This window comes from Oryza glaberrima, chromosome 4 (assembly GCF_000147395.1).
Source record: "Oryza glaberrima chromosome 4, OglaRS2, whole genome shotgun sequence".
In the NCBI taxonomy this organism is placed as follows: Eukaryota; Viridiplantae; Streptophyta; class Magnoliopsida; order Poales; family Poaceae; genus Oryza; species Oryza glaberrima.
Window position 1 is genome coordinate 2001551 of NC_068329.1, and position 21578 is coordinate 2023128.

Genomic DNA, 21578 nt, shown 5'->3' on the forward strand with positions numbered 1-21578 from the left:
CGTGATCGCTAACAATCCCCTGCCGCGCGCTTGCCTCGACGCAGGTCGGCACCCCCGTCGCACTCCGAGCCTTCAGGTGCGGCACCTCCTGTAGCCCGGTGCCTTGACACCCAGGCCCAGCACTCCTACCTCGTCGGAGTGTGCCGCTCTGCCGTGCCCCGATCCTTCCTCCTCAGGTAACATCTTGATTAATGTGTGCCTACCAGCTGCTCGATGGAATTCCCCTGTGAGAATTTTGTCATGTCCTGTGATTTTCATCTTTTGTGATTGTATCCCAGGAGCATCTCAACTAATGATTTTGAAAGAATGTTCATCATCCTTTTGGTTTCTTCTACTCTCCTTGCTCCAGGATGTTGGATATTGGATTAATTTGTTTATGGTTTAAGTAATACACACTAAAATTTGCTCTCTAACTTGCACATGTATGAGTCAAGTTCCTGACGATGGTTGTGTTTCTAATTCTTTAGTTGCTCGCTACTAGATATTTTTATTGCCCAAAAATTACGAGTATCTCTAGTAGATATATATTCTATCATCAGTTCTTCGGATTAGAATATACAGGTAGGAATTATTAACATAGTTTAATTTATGATTGGTACTGATCTCAGGATTGCTTTAAGTGGTTAGAAAATTCAGGTCTCCTGAAAGTACGGTGGAATTTGAATGTTAATAATTGTGCAATCTCAGGATTGCTTTAAGTGGTTAGAAAATTCAGGTCTCCTGAAAGTACGATGGAATTTGAATGTTAATAATTGTGCAATCTGATAGCAAACCATTGGCATGTGTGCAAAAATTCAGTAAATTAAACAAGCTAAGACACATGTTGTTTATTCTTTTGGTGTATTGAAGTGTAGACAGAGTAAACAAATTATAGAGAAATATGTACTACTTAATATGTTCAAGTTATCACTAATAATGATTTATCTGGGAGCAATTATTTTTTGTATTTAAAAGAAGATTTGCTATTAGTCTACATCTAATCTTTCCTCTTCTTATTTTGATAAACTTCCTTTACATAATCTTTCAAAATATGCATCCTTACCATATAATTTCAAGTGTAGGGCTAGCCATTATTTGCATGTCAGAATAGCTTGTTTAGTGTGAGATTAATGGCTGAGGACCATAGTTGGATGTATAAAAGGGTAGTGAATGGATACATTTCAGATGAGTATTTGAAAGGAGTTAAGAGGTTTATGTCACACGCTGTATCAAAGTTACAAGGTCAGGCAGAGAAAAGGGTTAGATGCCCTTGACGAAGTGCAAGAATGGACAGCTGCATGACAAAAGAATAGTTCAAATGCACCTTTGCAATAAAGGATTTACTGAAAATTACCATGTGTGGAGTAGACATGGTGAAAGTGGAGCTGATACCAGTGAGACACCAGAAGGCAGTATTGACAATGAGATGAATGAAGGAGGTAATGCCTATGGAGAGTCAGATCATATAGATGAGATGGTGTTGGATGCCGCAGGGCCTAATTTTTGTCAAAATATTGAAGAGCCTCCAAATGCTGAAGCAACTTCATTTTTTGATATGTTAGATGCAGCAGACAAGCCATTGTGGGAGAAGTGTGGAAAACACTCTTAATTATCTGCAGTCTCTCGGTTGTTGACAATAAAATCAGACCATAATATGTCTGTAGCTTGCTTTGATGAGCTGGTCAAGGTTATGAAAGAAATGTTGCCTCCAGATGCAAATTTGCCAGGGAGTTTTTACAAATGCAAGAAAGTCGTCGAAGCTTTAGGTATGCCTGTCCAAAAGATTGATGTTTGTAAGAATGATTGCATGTTATACTATAAGGAGCATGCTAACAAAAGGAAATGTATAACATGTAATGAGCCTCGTTATATTGAAGGGTTAGAACTCCCTGAGAATAAGAAGGGCACTCCACAGAAGGTGCTTCGCTACCTCCCAATCATTCCACGCCTACAGAGGCTCTACATGTCACGAGGCACTGTGTCACGCCCGGAATTTCTATCCAAAATTCCAAACGCTTACATGTGTATGAACCCTCGTCCAGGAATCAGCCGAGGCACACAATAACAAATTGATAATAGAGTACAATTATTACTCTAATTAATAAGCGAATAAAATGTCATTACAGAGGTAGATAGTTCCTCTCAATCAATAAAGATCTAAGCAGCGGAAAAAAAATAAGATAAACGGCGCAGACGACTCCACTCCACAGGCAGCTTGACCAGGGCTACACCTAATCCTCCACACCATCAGCATCACTGTAGAACTCCTCCTCTGATGAATAATTGCAAGGTGAGTATATGACATACTTAGCAAGCCACGCAGCAAATATGCAAGTGCACAGGATAACAAAGGATGGCATAGTAGGGTTTCATTTGCATAAACAACATTTAATAAACATTTCAGAATTTAATAAAACAGTTAAGTAATAATTAAACAATATTAATCCAACGCTATACAATATACCCTGTTGCATAGGCCCAACCATTCTGAACAACCATCCCGGTTGCACAGTTCTATATCCAAACCAGGAATTAACCATTCCAAACCAGGAGCTAATCAAATTATTACCAGTTATAGCATCTTTTATTATGATGGGAAGTGTGAGACTAATCACAAAAGACATTGTTAGACCCGCCCATAACCGCGGGCACGACTATTCGAATAGTTTTACTCTGGCCAGAGGTGTACAACTGTACCCACAAGACACAGCCCCACAACATGTCACCATGCGCCTCAATACCACCACGGTACCTCGGAAAGGAGCTGTGACAGTACCCCTCGCACAACACAATCCACCACAGCGCACCGTTCCTGGATCATAATCACCCCCTTATAAACAAGGTATGGACTCCCCAGCGACCCCCGTGGGCTTATCTCCGCCACTTCTCAGTCTGGTGCTCCGCAATGAACCATGCTATACAAAAGGTAAAGCCGTTGCCCACGCTGGCTTGTGGTTGGCACGATTAATGTTTCACAACCGAAACTCGTGAACCGGTCCTTAATTGTCATGAGCACGACCATCAAAACCATGTACTCACAACCCACCATTATCAAGTTTTAGTAGGCACATTAATTAATTAACCAATCACGATTGACCATCGTGAGCTATCATTAAGCCATCATTAAATAATAGTGAATTATAAGTTATCCCAATAGTGTGCTAAAGTTTCTAAGCATGGCTAAGCAATCGTATCTATTATCTAGCTGAACCAATATATAAAGATCAACTAGTCAAGTTACAATAACCCAAGGTATCAAGAAATAAAGTAATCAAGAACAAAAGGGCTATAACAAACAATAGGTTAATTCCACCCAATGGCATTCGAAAATAAATGCAATAGTTGAATGGAAACAATAGCTTTAAACGGGATCAACATGCTCAAAGGGTTATTTGGGATCCGCGTGACTTGCCTTGCTGGCCTTGGAACTCTTCAAATTCTTCTCATGCGAAAACGGACTCTCCGGAAACGTTGGAATCTAAACAGAAAGGAGCAAAATCACCAAAAAGCACATAAACAAGCATGAACAGTACATGTGGATATTTTTAACATGTAGATCTCAATTTTAGAAAAATTTAGAGACTTGAACCAACTAAATCCGAGCTAAGATGAATTAGTTATGAATTTTCAAAGATTAAATCAGATTAAATCATTTATTTAGATTTTAATTGAATTATGACGCAATAATGAATTATTTTTGAAAAGGAAAAAAGGGTTTATTGCGTCAGCGGCTAGGGTTCGCGGTGAACCGGGTGCACGGCGGCGGCTCACGGAAACGAACGGCCGACATCGTTTCATCCAAAACGGACGGCCAAGATCCATCGGTCCATGACCAGGCCACGGAGAACGACGACGATGACGTCAGCGGTGACGTTACCACCGGCGGCGGCTCGGGCGTGCATGCTCGCCGGCGAACGATGGCACGACAGCGCGAACGGAGGGAACCAACACGTAGAGGGCGACGCGGCGAACTCACCGGTGACCAAAACAACGGCGGAAGATCGACGGACGGCGACGGCGTCGAGGAAGAAGCGGCGGCGACCTTCGGCTTGACGACGGCGACGGTGTTCCGGCGGTCGACAGCGACGGCGGAGGGGCGGACGAGGTCGGCGACGGCTTGGCGATCACGATGGTGACCTCCCCGAGCGACGACGACGACCAGAGCGGCGGCGGTGCACGGCTGGACGAACGGCGGCGACAGCGGCGCTAGGCTACACAGCGCTAGGGCTCTACCGGCGACGAGAGGCGAAGGCGAGGGTGGCGGCGGGTAGCAGCGGGCTTGGGGGTCAATTTATAGGGGTTAGGAGGCGGCGGCGAAGGCCCACGGCGACCGGCGACGCGAAGGAAAGTCTAGGGTTCGGAGGAGAGAGATCGATCCGAATCAAACTCGAGTCCACGGATTTCCAAACGATTTTAGCCGACGATTCCAAAAGAGAAAAGGTAGAGGAGATCCCGAAGATCATTTCCCCTCTATTGATTTCACCGAAAAAGGAAAGGGGCGGCCGAATTTGGAAGGAGACGGCGGCGGCGCGGCGCTAGGGCTCGGGCAGCGGGCGGCCGGAGGTAGACGACGACCTGACAGGCGGGCCCCACCTGTCAGCGTCCGAGGGCGCGCGCACGCGGCTGCTGCGGGCGGACTGGGCCGGCTTGGGCCGGGGAGAGAGAAGGTTTTGGGCCAACTTTCGGCCCAAAGCCAAAAGAGGATTTTAAAAACCTTTTTCAATTTAAATTATTCATTAAATGCAATTCCATTTATTAAAAATACTTCCTTAGCTCAAATAAATCCCAGAAAAATCTAGGAATTATAGAATTAAGCAAAGTATTTAATGAAATTTTATCTGGCCCCATTTTATATTGGAATTTATTAATTAAAACTAGATCTTCTCTTCTAGGCTTTTAAAATAAATTCTAATAATTCCAATTTAGACAACAATTTATATATTTGGGATTTTTGGGGTGCGACACACTGCAACACACATGACATACCACAAGGATGGGCTTGAATCAGAGAGGTGCAACAATGAAAGCAGAAAGAAAAAGTTAACTCACCCAGCAGAGAGTGAAGCATGGAAGCATATTGATTCAAAGTACCCTAATTTTGCAAAGGAGCCTCGAAATGTGCGTTTAGGGTTGTCAACTGATGGATTTCACGCCATTTAATCAAACTGCAACCCCTTACTCCTGTTGGCCTATTTTTGTTGTCCCATATAACTTGCCCACAGCATTATGCATGAAGGCACATAATATTTTCCTTACCATGGTTATACCAGGGCCTACGCACCCTGGAAAGAACATAGATGTATTCTTCCGTCCACTAATTGATGAACTTTTGCAACTTTGGACAGAAGGAGTTGTGACATATGATCGCTCAAAAAACCAGAACTTTGTCATGCGAGCTGCCCTTACGGGGACAGTAAGTGACTTTCCTGCATATGGGATGTTGTGCGGCTGGAGCACACACGGGAAATTAGCTTGTCCAATTTGCATGGAAGACACAAAGTCATTTTGGCTAAAAGTTGGAGGCAAGCCATGTTGGTTTGATTGTCATAGGCGTTTCCTACCAAAGGGACACCCTTTTAGACGTGCAAAAGACAAGTTCATCCAGAATAAGGAGGAGAAAGATGGCCCACCTATTCATCGATCATCTTCAGAAGTGTATGATTGTGTTAAATCTCTCCCTCAAATTACATTTGGTACCAAAGCAGGAAATCAAGAGATTGAAGGTTTTGGAAAGGAGCATAATTGGGTGAAAAGATCTATCTTTTGGGAGTTGCCTTACTGGCGTGAGTTGTTAGTACGGCACAACCTTGATGTGATGCACATTGAAAAGAATGTGTTTGACAATATATGGAATACTTTGATGGATATCCCAAAGAGGACTAAAGATAATGTCAAGGCTCGATTTGATTTAGCCAATATATGCAATCGCAAAGAACTTCATATGCAACAAAAATCTATAGGTCGATGGGTGAAACCAAAAGCTTGTTATAGTCTAGATAAGGCACAGAAGAAATTGGTACTGCAATGGGTTAAGAATCTTAAATTCCCTGATGGTTATGCATCAAATTTAGAACGGGGTGTTGATATTAATCGAGGCAAGATCATAGGAATGAAGAGTCATGATTGCCATGTCTTCATGGAAAGGTTGCTACCTGTGGCATTTTGTGATTTCCTCCCCAAGCACATCTGGAAGTGTTTAGCAAAACTGAGCTACTTCTTTAGGCAACTATGTGCAAAAGAGGTGGATATAGAACAAATGAAGCACCTACAAAAGGAAGTGCCAGTCATTGTGTGTAAACTTGAACAGATTTTTCCTCCTGGATTTTTTGATTGTATGGAACACTTGGTGGTGCATCTAGCTTATGAAGCTTTAATTGGAGGGCCTGTAGCTTACCGCTGGATGTATGTATTTGAAAGGTATGTTTCTTTGGTTAAGTACTAAAGTGTGAATTTGTATATTAATTTCATAATTATGTTTTCTGCTCAATTCATAGGGAGTTACATGAGGCTCGCAAGAAGGTTCGAAACAAAGACGTGTCGAAGGTTCAATTGTAGAGGGGTATAGAGTACAGGAGGTCTCTAATTTTATTTCTATGTACTTTGCTGATCATGTGCGAACAAAGCACACTCGCGTCCCTAGACATGATGATGGTGGTTTCAGAGCACCTACTGACTGGCTGTCTATATTCTCTATCCCATATCGCACTCTTGGAAAGAGCACTTCACGTAACTTATCAAGAGAAGAATGGCAGGCTGCTAGGGTATATGCATTACTCAATTGTGCAGAAGTTGACAAATATGTCTTGTAAGTATATATTATTCTGTTTTCCTATTTTATTACTTGGGCTCTATTTTTGTGAATATGACATATTACATTTATGTTATTGCAATAAATGTCAGGAAATTTGATAGGGAGATGAAACAACAAAACAGGAACATCACTACAACTCAATTACAAGAGATGCATGAGAAAGATTTTCCAACCTGGCTTCGTGAGTTGGTAAGAATACATGATGTAATATCTGATGGATTATTATTTATTTTAATGCATGATTCATGAAAATTGATTCTACAGGCTGGAAAAGATGAAACAGTTGAAGAACAAGTAAGGGCTCTTTCCATTGGGCCCCGATACATGGTTAAGTGTTATAAGGGATGTGATGTTCAGGGGTTTCGTTTTCGTACACAACCATATGAACAAAAGAAATCATCGAGGACAACGACAAATTGGTTTGATAACCAAGGGCCTGACTACTATGGCACTATTCAAGAGATAATAGAGTTGGAATATGTCAGTGATAGTGATCTAAAGGTGGCTCTATTTAAGTGTGACTGGTTTGATCCTAAGAAAGGAGTGAAGTATGACAAAGCACTAAGCCTAGTTGAAGTTAACCATACATCAAGATTGGAACAATATGAGCCTTTTGTGCTTGCATACCAAGTGGACCAAGTATATTATACACCATATCCATCGCCACCACGTGAAAGAAAAGATTGGTGGGTTGCATTCAAGACAAATCCAATTGGTACTTTACCCGTTCCTGCAGTGGACGATGAAGTTGATGATTCGCTTCCTCTTGTAGTTTCTGAATATTATCAAGAGGGAGAGCAGCTTGGAGCTGACATTTCACAGGAGCTTGCTGATGAAAGCTTGCTTCATGAATCAAATATTGTTGAGCAAGTTGATCCAGAAGATATGGATTTTTTAAATAGACCAAATAGCCATGAGAACATAGAGAGTTATGTTGCCATGGACAGTGATTGCAGCAGTGAAGATGAAGGGCCAATAGAATCAGATAATGACTCAGACAATGATAGTGTGTGTGTGTGTGTGTGTGTGATATTATTATTTCATTTTCTCATGAGCAGTGGCATTATTACAAATTTACTATGTTATCTATTCTTTAATGAGTACATTTGCTTGCAAAATAACCCTTGTTTTTACTAGTTAAGTACTATGTCAAGACGCCATCGACATTATCCGGATCCTGAAGTTGAAGACCATTTTGAGGATTCAACACAAGATGAACCTTCAGATTCTTTGGTTACTTCAACAAAAGAAAGTAAGGGTGGTCGTGGTCCAAATGTTTTGATGGCACCAGTTCCAGAGAAAGATAGGGCAGTGATAACTCCACTCAATAAAGAGTAAGTTGACACTCTAAATTTCTGCTTATATTAAAACACACACTGTCTATCACACACACAAACACACTCCATATAATATGTATATCATTGTTGTTAATAATTGAAAATCTTGTTGTAAACTCCATGTTAAATTTTAAGAAATACAGATGCATAGTTCCTATAAATCCAATATTATGATGGCTGAACATATTTTTTTGTCACTTTCATTGTTTTACACTAATATTACCTAACTTGGTAAATGGCATGTTGTTTCTAGTGCCTGGATTACGAATCCTATGAAGAAGAATGTTTCATCTACCATCACATGTCTTATAAAAGCTCACTACCCTGGCACATATAGACCTTTGGATAAACATGGCAAACAGGTGCCTGAGGATGAAGCAGTTGTCATTGCTCATTATCACAACTTTCCTGCTCATACAAGGATAACTATTCTGAAGGAATTTTTGGTGAGTTATAGTGTTAGCATTCACATAGAATATTTAGGTTCTTTTAATGGATTGACGTCCTACCTTATCCTTTTACAGCTGCGTTTTAAGTTTGCTGATGGTAGAGAAGAGGATTGTGCTAGATTATTTTATCGCAAAGCTGTTGAACGTTTTAGCCAAGCTTTGTCACATGAGAAATCTGAAGCAAAACGTTCTTTGGAGAAGCATATCGAAAATATGCGTGCGACTGAGTTACAACAGGATGGAGATGCCCCTTCTCATGATGATTTTGATGTTGATGATCCTCAACTTTGGAAGGCATTCCTTATTGGATTGAGCAAAAGTGGTGGGATATGTTGTGTGACTTGTGGTCTGATGAAAATGTAAAGAAGGTGTCAGCTCAAAACAGCAAAAATCGGATGGAAGGAGGTGGTGTTCATCATACTTGTGGTTCACGAAGTGTTGCTATGCATAAACAAGCCATGGTACCAAAGTTAAATGATTTTCCTATTATGATTTATACTACTTTGACTTCTCACTATGATATGTACTTTTGGATAGATAATTGAGAATGCAGGGACGGATGTTGATGATATTGATGTCTTTGAACGAACACATCGACATGCAAAGGGCAAGGGACAGTATGCCAACAAGAAAGCTGAACAGTTAGCGGTATGTGTTCTGCTTATTCTAGTTTCTAGTTTCAAGTTTGGCAATCAAAAAAAGTGAAATCATCTAAAACCATGCAATGGTGCCACTACATATCTTAATTAGGTGGTGTATAATGATCGTGTCAAGGAAGGAGAAAACAATCAAGTCGACAAACAACATGTTTGGGTGCAGCTCACTAAAGGTAGAAAACGTGGAAGGTATTATGGTCTTCCAGAAATTATAGATAGAAACCATGTTGGTAATTCAGCAAGTGCACCATCTGGTAGCATGGAGACACAGCCACTATACACACAGCAGCAAGTGCAAGACATTGTTCAGCAGGCAGTCACTAATGCTGTGAACAATGCTCATCAAGAACTAGCATCAAGGATAGAAAGGCTAGAGCAGACAGTGGATAAGGATAAGGCAGAAACTCATTCCCATGTAAGTATAAATTAAAGCTATTTTTGTTACCTAGAAAGAACATACTAACTGGTATTATTTTTCAAATCACAGGATGCAAATGGACCATCTTCTTCTGTTGTCCCTGAGTTCCTTCATGCACTTCTCATGGTATATACTGACTTCAATCTTTTTACTACTGTGCATCCTTATTATTTATTCTCTTGAACAAACATTATGAAAAATTTGGTTCTTGGACAACAATAGATCAATTTAAAAATGTTCTGCCAATGGTATGGCTTTAGTTGCGATACCAGTTAGTGAGTTCAATTTAGAAATGGACTGCTATGTATCATTCATAAGTTCAAACTTAGACCTACCCTTATAGTTTTTCAGTAACTTTGTAGCTTATTCTGTAATTTTATTTCAGAATGGGATGAACACTACTGAAGAGGCGCCACAAGCTGGTCATTGTGGAAGAACTTGTGAGAATGATGACCTCTGGCGTTTCTAGGATGTGCTAATGTCGAATTGCAAGCATTTAGAGATCAGGAATCCAGGATCATGTTATCAGACCTATTATAGTTGCTAGATTAATCAGTTTGATCAATTTACCTTCCGAGACTATTTTATTTATGTGTTATTGTCTACAGACCTGTCTTAGATTAAATGCAAATATATTGTCTACTGTTTATATTGATCATTAAAAATCCTTTGACGCTTTTCTATTAGAGCAAATATAATTGTTGCATCATGTGATGCAGTATCCAATGCAGATGTTATTTGCTACGTACTGCATAAAAAGAAACGCAGATGTGTTGCATAAAAAGAACAATAATTAAAAATATCATTCCTGGTTAATTAGAATTAATAAAAAAATGATAAATCAAAACAATCCCAAGGGTATTTCTTTGTATAGGAGAATTAACTAATAATATAAAAATAATTAGATTTTTTAATAAACTGAATTGAAAAGGTATTTGCAACGAGCAACCCTTGAGATTGTCACTGTTCTATGCAACAACCAAGACGGATTATTTCCAAGGAAAGCTCTTGAATTTAGCTCTTGCAGAAGCTATTCTCAACGGGGTCCTAGCAAATGATAGTATTAGCTAGGCCATTAATCCCAAGGCACCAATTACAAGAGTATCCCCTTGAAAATAACATTCCCAACGAGAACAGCATCAGTCCCAACGGGGATTGGCTCTTGAGAATTCCTTCTTTTCTTGTAGAGTACACACGGAACACGAGGGAGAGGGGTTGGGAACACTGAGCAAAGAACACAGCTATTTATCCATAATCCATCCGATCATCTATTAAAAATGCTTCCTAACTTCTATAGCAACTTACACCCTCCGTTTCAAAATAAACGATCACTTTGGATTATAATTTTGTTCCAAATGACCACCTAAGAGTCCTACTTGTCCCATTAATCATCTCTCAATTAATTTTTTTCCGTCTTACCTCTAACTACCCTCCTACTCAGTCTAGGCAACTCTTCTCCATAGCAGCAACCAAACACACCCATACACCCATATAGCATAACTACACATTACGAACCGTGATTCAACCTGCCAGCTCACCAATCAGATCGGTGACCAGGAGGCCGACTGGTTCACTTGTCGGTCCTCTTTTTTTTACCTTTTTTTTTTGTTACTGTGACAACCGGCCAATACCTCTTCCACTCATCTTATTCTGAAACGTGTCGACGGCCTGTTTGGATGGACTCAATTTTGGCCCATCCCCGTGTAGGCGGTGACCACATGGATAGGCCCATCGAAGCAAGCCCTCGGGAAGTATTGTCACCTCCTATGTTCCCAACTAGGGAATAAGTCCACTTTGACTCCCTCAAGTATGGCTCAAATCTGATTCATATCTTTAACTCGTAATACCAGATATCTCGATCCCTCAACTATTAAAACTGATTCAATTTAACTTCCTCGATGGTTTTAGAGAGCGGTTTCACTGATGTGATGCTTTGGCTTGTTCAAACCTACTGAGTGATCTTGTGGGACCTGCATGTAAGTGAATCCTTCATCTACTCTCACCCTTATATTTCCTCTCAGTGATGGTGTGGCGGCGAAAGGGTGATGGTGTTGGGTGGAGCGGTGGAGGTAGCCACTGGTGCCAAAGAGGGGGCTGGGGTACTGGCATTGAAGCAGGGGCGAGAGACAATATAGCAGCCTTGCAACACTGGCTCAACGGGGCGGCGGCGGAGGCCAGAGCGCCCGAAGAGCACGGGGCCACCAACAATGAGGACGTGGCTTTAGCCACCCCGCTCACCCGGCGGTGATGCAGCTTGGACAGAGACGTGGAGTATGTGGGGGCGCCAGCGACAAGGACGATGGTCCAATCCCCCCGAGGTAAGATGGTGGAGACGACCATAGTCAGCATCAATCTAGGAGGGGGCATGATTTGGAGTTTCGGGTGGCGCACTTACATGTGGACCCCCATATTTTGTTTTAGGCTTTTAGCTTTCAATTTTACTCCACTTTTTTATCAAACTACCATGCAAGCGTCACATCAACATCACGTTGAACAAAGACCTACTCAAAAGACCCACGATAGCCAAAACCAACGAGAATACTACCGAGTGACCTCGTTTACACTGATTTTATAACTTGGGAGACGGTTGTATCTGAACGGACGAAAATCGACGACAAATTGAGGGACCCTATTGTGAACTTATTCACTGAACTTTTGCACTACTGTGCCTTCGGCTAAAGCCTGACGGATCTGTTCAGACTTTAGAACTCTGAAGATATCCTCTACTCCCGAAGGCCCATAACAGAAGTGCAGACAAAAGAGTGACAAATTGAGCGTTCAGCAATCTAACTAACCAAGATCACAAACCCCAGCACACTAAGGTACATAGAAAGGCTTGAGCACTTCCAGATTTTACAGCTAGAATTAATGTACAAGAGCAACGCCCCGACAGCCTACGAAGGCATCGATATCTACACAAGGAGCATGTTTATTTACTGATATTATTAACTGGTATCTTACTACACCTTGCTGGCCTCCAAAGCCTTGAATACGTCCGTGCGAGTGACGATCCCTGCTTGTAAGTGAGTAAAAAAACAAAAAGTCCAGGTAAGTCATGTTTTTACATTTATAATGAAGGGCAGGAATCATTTGGAATTCATGCATTCGCACCATAACGAAAACCAGGATTCTGAAAAGTGAAAACATACGAAAATCTGGCATTATTAGTGATGGCAACAGTTATGGGCTGTACGACCAGTTTATCGCTGTCTTTCGGCGGAATCATGATGAGGGGACCTAAAATTTTCTGGTTGTAGAATGTTTGAGAACCACAAAGGTCAAGAAAATGGACTTAAACGCATTTCAGAAGGCCGTTGAGGATGATCAAACTCAAATCACCCCACCAGGGAGAGAAGACTGCTTCACAGTGGCAGTAGGGACTCATGGTAGAGATATAATCTTAGCAAAGCTAAATTGCAGCATGTATCAATTACGTCAAATAAAAAAAGTACAGGTAAATGGCTACAAATTTTTATTAAAATATCATAGCAATACCAAAAAGAGAAAGGTCGTCGTACCGATCACTTGCTGTTGTTCATTCACGACTGGTATCCTGTGAACCTTCTCCTTGAGCATAAGAGCAGCAGCTTCTGCTCATATAGTCAGTCAACAGGAAGAAAATTAGCAAAGGGTCAGAACCAGTTCATATTGATATTTCTCTAGTAACTGTAAACAAAGGGAGTCATAATTTACCCAATACAGTCTTCTCGGGTGTCAGAGTTATAGCAGGAGATGACATGACTTCTCCAACAGTTGAGTCCAACTGCATCATGAGCAGAAAGCATGGGGAATAATGATCAGAATCATCAGGAATCCTTACAGAAGCCAATGTAATCATGAAGTTAATGCTGAAGATCTTGGGTCACAAAACTTTCACTATTTATTATACCTACCATACAAACATATTGCATTTAACAAGTTCTGATAACATTTCATTTTGTTCAGGGCTTTGAGAATGACAGTGTGAATCAATTATCTTTGTTATATTTGGAAAAATCTTGTTTGTAGTTTAGTGAATCAAATCAATAAAGATACAATTTCTGAAGTAAGAGCCATGTCCTCTCTCTGAAGAAGTATGTGCCACGCCCGCTCTCTGAAGAAGTACACACCGAGTCTACTGAGATAATGGAGTGATCCATATAATGCCATAGGATCAGAAGGTAGAGGCCTCCTCCCTCCCTCCTTCTCCTTGTGAAGGTAGTGGTCTTATACAAGATAGTTTCTTAATAATAAGTTGTAAAGTTGAAATTTGGTCATGATATTTAGCATAAATCTCAATAGGCCTACATCATGAGTTGACAACTATAATTGTTCAAGTGAAGTATTTGGTGATAATTACTGCTCAGAAACCATGTCAGAGTTAGAAAGGGAGTAAGAATGTTGATATTCACAAATATCATAGCATACACAATTTGTGTCATAGATCTATTTCACAGTTCGTGTTTAGCTCATACATTTTTCTGTACTTCAATATTCAATTTGTGGGATGTGCTCATATGGTTACAGGAACTACTTCCGATGATCCGGTTACTACCATAACCAGCATTTTAGAGGTAAAATTGATTCAGAGTATATTACTTATCACCCAATGTAGTCTGTAAAATATTGCAGTTATCATTGTCAACCCTTAACTTCACCGTGCTAGTTTTAGCTTGTCAACATTTAGACACATCAGGTTGTAACATATCAAGAAAAATCAGCACACAAGTTCAGTATACTTGTCATTGTCAGACATACATACATCGATTATAATTGATATGAACATGCAATGCACAACAGTTTGAGAAGTTGCGTAGCACATCATTTTGCATACCAAGTGCTAGCATCACAACAAAAGCAAGTAACACAAGATATGTGGGAAAATATGTAGTGTGACCAAATATTAGTGGAAACTTGGAATGCAAAATAAACGTCTGACATTTGTCCACGTCATTACAGGTAAAATTATTTATTCTGGTAAAACTTTTACTTATGGGTTAATATAAATGTTTTACTCGCAGTGACAGTAGTTTCTAGGTTTCCATAATATATGTGGCTTTCACTACATATTTTCCCAAGATATGTATAATAAGATATGATTTAATTCCACAATTAGCAGTTTAATTAACAAATTCGCAATTGCAATTGCAAGGAGGAGGAGGAAGAGCACAGACCCCATTGGATGCCTTGGCCTTGTCCTTCTTGGAGACGACGCCGATGCACCTCCCCTCCTCGTCGAGCACCGGCAGGCCGGACTGTGCGCCGAAGAAGGCGTCGATGTCCGCCAGCCTCTGGTCCGCCATGGCCACCTGCACGGGCCGCGACATGACCTCCCCGAGCTTCGCCGTCGGGCTCATCTGCTCATCCGCCCGCGAAAGAAAACCATCAGATCCAAGAACTCCTCAAGAAGCGAGATCGAGGTGGCGCGCGCGCAAATCAAACGAAACCTGGTCGGTGGTGACGATCTGCGACTCGAGGTAGGCGCGGAGGTCGGCGTAGCTGAGGAGGGAGAAGTTCTCCGGCCACTCGCCCGAGAGGATCCCCTCCGGGTACTCGTCGATGGCCGGGCGCAGGTCACCCACCGCCGCGCCCGCCGCCACCATCCGCCGCCGCGGAGCACGCCACGCCGCCACGCCGCCGTTCCGCGCCACGTCGCTCGAAGACAGCCGCGGCGGCGCGACGGGCCGGAGCGCGAGGCCGCCCTGGACGGCGGCGGCAGCGGCGGCGAAGGGCGAGGACGCCATGGAGCAGCACGAGACGAGGTGCACGAGTCGACTCGCCGCTGGCGTGGACAGCGTCTGTGCGTCGTTCGTTCTCGCTCGTTGGCTCGCGGCGCCCAATAGAAGAGCGTTGGAGTGGAGTGGAGTGGAGTGTGGAGAGTGGTGTGGAAATTTCTGGAAGGGTGTGGGGAGGGTGGGGCCCACATGCAGAGGGACGGACGGACGGCGTGCGGTTGGGTCGCTGTCCTGTGTGGCGTTTAGTGGGGGTTGCTTGTTGGTAGGCAGAAGCTGCTCGTTTCTCATGTCATGGGGCGTGGCAGCGAGAGGTTTTTGATGTGTTTGTTCTCTTGCTGTATAAACATTGCTGCTTCGTGTTTTCCTTGAGTTTTTCTCTTCTAAAGTTTCATTAAGGATTTTAGTTAAGTTTTAAAATATACCTTCTGATAATTTTTTTAGGGTTTAATAGTAGAATTAGGTTGTGTGAAACTCATCATTACCTTATAAAGACACTGAGAATACAGTAGAGTGGCATGCTTGACACAAATATACCTTCTGATAACTTTTATTAGTGTTTTTTTACGGGTTTAATAGTAGAATTAGGTTGTTTGAAACACATCATTAATTCATTACCCTATAAAGGCGCTGAGAATATTCTTAGCAATGTGGCCTACTTAACTTAAATAGTAAAATGTTTATATTGCATTTGAAGTGGAACATGTTATAAATTATAGAAGATGGTCTTAGAAAAACAATGCAAGAAACTATGTTTAAGAACAATCGAAATGAGTGGTACCCATACTTGCATATGATATTTTTGTGTAACAATGCACGTGTATCTTGGTATCTACAATGATATAGATATCAGAAAATAATTTTGAAAGCAACTAGTTCCCACTTGTCTGGTGTTTTTCATAAAATTGCATATACATCTTGTCATCTACAGTGAAAACAGATGATATTTTTACAGAGAAAACACAAAGAAATGTCTTCTTAATTGAAAAATGATGAACTTATTGTCTTAATGCATTGTAGTAACATTCTCAATCTTTCTGTCAGTTCCCATTAGATTATAAGTTATGGTTTAAATATATGTTGAAGTTCATAGGTGTCAGCAACCTTGTATGCTCTGGGCAAAACGAATAAAAATTACTGTTATATGTTCAAACCAAGGGTTACGCTCAATATTACAATGTATTTCATAAACTGTTTTCGGTCGGTTGATGTTTTCAACCAATATAATCCTCTTTAAAAACTATATATAGTTTCGTTGTGCACGCATTTTTCCGACCCAAAGAAAATTATTTCTATCATGAGAACTTAGTGATAAATTGCTATTTTTCAGGAGTAAATTTCTACCCTTTAGACATGATAATAGGAAAACAATCTTTATGAAAAAAAAAGATTATGAAGCGGCCACTTAGTTCCTGTAGAATAGAAAAAATACTTGTAGCATGAGGGCAAGGAATGAGAATAGAACCAAGCTACCCAGTGACTTTCTGTGATCCTGATGGATAACAACAATTGGGCATGTTCTTCTAATGCCAAAACCATTCCAATCATCTTCATGCTTTGGCGTTACTGTTTCCTGAGCTCTTCTTTATATTCATCTATGGTATACTAATTTATTTTATGTAATTGGGAAAGACATCAAGGCAAAATATCCATTGTCAATTGCATTCATGAATGACCAAGATGTATCAATTGGCTCTCGTTCAGATGTCCTAACAGGAGGAAGAAGGTTAAACGTTAACGATGTTTGACATCACTAAGGTAATTTCCTTTCTACAGTCTATTTGCCTCTAACATTAAACATAAAACTAAATGTTTCTAGATAAGAAATATAATGGTTTGGTCATCACCACAGTAGGATGGTACATTTAGAATGGTGGCATGAGAAGCTTGTGGCCTTGATGGATGGAACCAAGCTATAAGCAAAAACCATCAGATAGCTTGTTGTGGTCCTGATGGATAACAACATCTGGGCATGCTATTTTGGTGTCAAAACCATGTTGATCATCCTTAGCTCTCCTTCAGGAGCACCATTGGCGTACTAATTATTTTAACTAGGTGATACCCCGCACTTTGCTGCAGGATTCATGGATGAGTATATGTTAAATATTGTCGAAATGATAAATGTTGAAATGTTGAGAAAATAATGTGAGGAAGATGATTTGACACATACTTGTCGATCTCTATAATATAATATTATAGGTGAGTGTCATGCTTGCATGGGATTTAAAATATGCTAGAATAATAATTGCTAGTGAGAGAAGATGTGGCATGCTTGCATATGATTAAAAATGGGCTAAAATAGTAATTGCTAGTGGGTGATGATGTGGCATGCTTGCATGTTGAGTTTTAGGTTCTAATAATTGTAAGTGGGTACCAACTATATAGAAAGTATAGATTGGATGATAGCGAAATAGGGAAAAAAACATGATAAAACTACATATGCATTGCCAATTGCATCAAAATGCATCAATTCTCTCACATTCAGGCCTCCCATCAGTAGGCTGAAAATAAATAAATAATCATGTTGGGGTTCAGCAATTTGTTAGCACTTGTTTTTGTCATCGATGTCATTGCTTGGAAGCTCATGTTCTCTGCTGATTGCGATAGCTTGGATGTCTGCCTCTCCACCAATCAGCCAACAATGCCCTAGAAGATGTGTGGAAGACCATGTGTGGGAGAGGTGAGTTCAGTGATGGATGCAGCTTTAAAATATAGATGGGATGACATTAAACAAGGGGGCTAGCCCTGATTCGACGATAGCACATTGCACATAAACCATAATTCCGGCTCATGGCACCATCACGGTGGTGCACCACATGAACATCAAGCAAGTTAGCAACAAAATCAACTGGGAACAAACATCGGAGTTAGATAGGTGAGACAGTGAGCATAGTCATGAAGATGAGACGGTGATGGAGACCTCATGTTGGAAATTCAGGATGAAAATGGTTGAACCCAAAATTATTAATTTCAAAACGATTTACAAAATTTTGATATGTAAAAGAGTCCATTTTACTCTCCTGAACTATTTCACCGGATCACTTAACCCCTAAAATGTGGATTCACATGGTTTTCATCAAACTATACGGTTTTATGTGAGGACGTTTTTTTTCCAACGGTTTCCAATGAAACTTGTGCTTTTCTGTTGAGGTCGTTTTTTGTTTAAAAAAAAGTGCGATTAAATTGAGCCCTTTTTCTCGTGAATTGTGTTGGTTTTTCCCGGAGGCATGGAAATGGTGCACTGCATGTGGTGAAGATGAGAGGAGGATGACCATGCTTTTATAAGAGTAGAGATAGACGCTCGCTAAGGTGGAGCATTGAATCCCCTTACTATATGTCAGCTTAAAAAAATATTGAAATGTTTGTTTGTAAAGATTAATAAAAAAAATCTAGAATGCATTATTCTTTCTAAACACAAAGACCTTACTAATAAAAATGTAAGGCATGAACTTCGTACTTTAACTCCTACTCCCTCCGTCCAAAAAAAAGGCAAACCCTGGATTTCCATGTCCAACGTTTGACCGTCCATCTTATTTGAAAAAAATATGAAAAAAAATTAAAAAGACAAGTCACGCATAAAGTATTAATCATGTTTTATCATCTAACAACAATAAAAATACTAATTATAAAAAACTTTCATATAAGACGGCCAGTCAAACATTGGACACGGAAACCCAGGGTTTGTCTTTTTTTTTGGGACGGAGGGAGTACAGTTTTATTTTTTATGAAATTTGTTTCAATATAAAAATAACAGTTGGGTATAATTGAGGAGAGTTTTATGATAAACTACTCCCAGTGTCTCCATCTCCCAAAAATAAACCTATATTTAACCATATTCTAAAGTGTCTATATGTTCGTAGTTTAGATTCTCTGCATTTTCACCGGCTGTTTCTCCTAATCTCTAGCTTTGCAAGTATGGCCTTAACTAAAAAAAACACAACAATAAGAGAATTAGATCAAGACTTTTTTAAGAAAAGCATCATCAGATTACTCATTGGAGAAAAGAAAGTCTTCTGTTTTCACAAATTGATCGTCTCCCTCTTAAGCTGTGTTCAAGTGTTATGGTTGGAAAAGAACGACTTATTAACGCAAGATTAATTAAGCATTAACTTTTTAAAAAAGAAATAATTAATATGATTTTTTAAACAAGTTTTCTACAGATTTTTTAACGAGATGGCTATTTGGCAGTCGAATGATTTCTTTGGGCTGCATCATTCGTTTTTGAGGCCGTGTGATTTGTGTTGTGATTCGTGCTAGCTTTGAGCCCATTTTGTAGTTTCGGTCCGTGGGTTTTGGGATTTTTCAGTGTACTGAATTGTTTGGGCTTTGGATAATTTGTCTTTGGGCTTAAGTGGGTCCCACTTACAATTTTTTTTACAGCCTGTGTGGGACCCACTTGTACTGTTCAAGTTTTGAAATCCACGCTTGTCTTTTTTTGCCAAAGGGGAGAGAGAGAGAGAGAGAGATTTCTCTCGTTCTCATTGTCTCAGGCGACGCGGTGACGATTCCATCGTACACAGCGGCGACGATTCCCTCCAGCGGAGCGGCGTCAAATCTGGTAGGCAAGCGGGGGAGATTTTGCAGGCAAATGGCGGAGGCGATGCTCGGAGGATTTTTTTTTTCCCATTTTTGTTCGATTTCTTCTTCTATTTATGCATTTTCCTTGTTGCTCTTCTGTTGATTGATTTGTGTGTTATCTTAGCTATTGATTTGCTTGGCTGTGTCTATTGTGGGAGTCGACACGGCGCTGAAGTTGGAGGTGTTTGCGTTGAGTTTCATTTCCTTTTTTTCACCGTATAATTTGGACTGGATGCTTTAGTGATTTAGGTCGTTGATTCGTGTGGCTTGTAGTTGTTTGTCTTTGTTATAGTAGATCTGAGCTTGGAGTCTGCATATTTGTTGATATTCATTTCTGAATCGGTGAATCCCCTTGATTCATATTCGATTATAACTTGGTGATCTATTAAGTTTTGTAGTTTATTTGATTCATGTAACAATCGAAAATCCAGCCAACAATGCATAAAAATCCAGCTCATTGACTGTCTTGAACTGCATATCCACTCTTGGTATATAATTGCTATCAATTGATGCATTGTTTCCTTTTTTAGCTTCTTCTTGTTCCTGGTCTAGAAAATTATTTATATCTTCTGTCAACTCTTCATGATTTGAATCTGAATCAAAATTTTCACTGTATTCAACTTCTGTACTTGCTTCATTTCTTTGATGTGCACTATTTTCTTCTAAACTTTGCTCCTGCAATTTAAATACAGACAAAATGTAAGTCATGTGTACAGAAGACATAATTTTGAAATGAATGTTAAAAAAATCTAAACTTATCTTACATTTTGAACATCTGGCTAATTTTGGTATATGGAACAGTATAATTCCAAGACTGTACAATAGGTTTCTTTGACAATTTTTTATTTACAGTAATAACATATTGTAGTTACAGTTTAAATGTATTGTAATTCCATTAGAAATTAACTGTAATTTTTGTTTTTATCATGAGAAATTTTTAGGATTAGATTGAAATGATAACTTTGGAGAACTCACATTCATCTCTACATGAAAACAAAGAAAATGTCTTAAAGGTATAGTAGTTTTCCACCTAATGTAACTCTGATTTTGAAACAAAACTTTTTCATACCTTTAGAGATCTTTCCAGATTGATCATCCCTATGTTTACTGGTAGCTGAAGCATTTGATTCCTGCCTATGATTTACTTCTCCATTTGTTGTGTTTCCTACCAAAAAAAAAATAAAACCATTGCATTTAATGAAATGATTCCATATTGTAGTTACAGTAATAACATATTGTAGTTACAGTAATTTCATATTGTAGTTACAGTTTAAATTTACTGTAATTCCATTAGAAATTTACTGTAATTTTTGTTTTTGTCATGAGAAATTTGTATGATAAGATTGAAATGATAACTTTAGAGAACTCACAATCATCTCTACATGAAAACAAAGAAAATGTCTTACTGGTAGAGTAGTTTTCCACCTAATCTAGCTTTTGAATTCAATTCAAATAGATCATTGAATCTTTATCTCAATTCAGCAGTGCAATTCAAACATACATCTCTGAATCTTTATCATAGATATAGCAATTCAGCAGTCAGCAGTGCAAGAGCACTGAAACTGGAATGACAATTGCAAGTCAATGGATATGAATAGCCCAACAAGGCTACAGGAACTTAACAACAGTGGTAAAAATC

At 39.9% G+C, this 21578-nt stretch overlaps 1 protein-coding gene across 1 annotated transcript; it reads right to left on the minus strand.

The window, feature by feature from the left end:
• Positions 1-12413: 12413 nt before the first annotated feature.
• On the minus strand, positions 12414-15487 carry LOC127769460 (uncharacterized). Its single transcript, XM_052295046.1, has 5 exons — positions 15077-15487; positions 14804-14986; positions 13344-13413; positions 13169-13240; positions 12414-12663 (listed from the first exon to the last, which is right to left on the minus strand). Exons 1-5 carry the CDS (start codon positions 15371-15373, stop codon positions 12611-12613), a joined length of 675 nt encoding a protein of 224 aa, XP_052151006.1. The 5' UTR covers positions 15374-15487; the 3' UTR covers positions 12414-12610.
• Positions 15488-21578: the final 6091 nt, after the last annotated feature.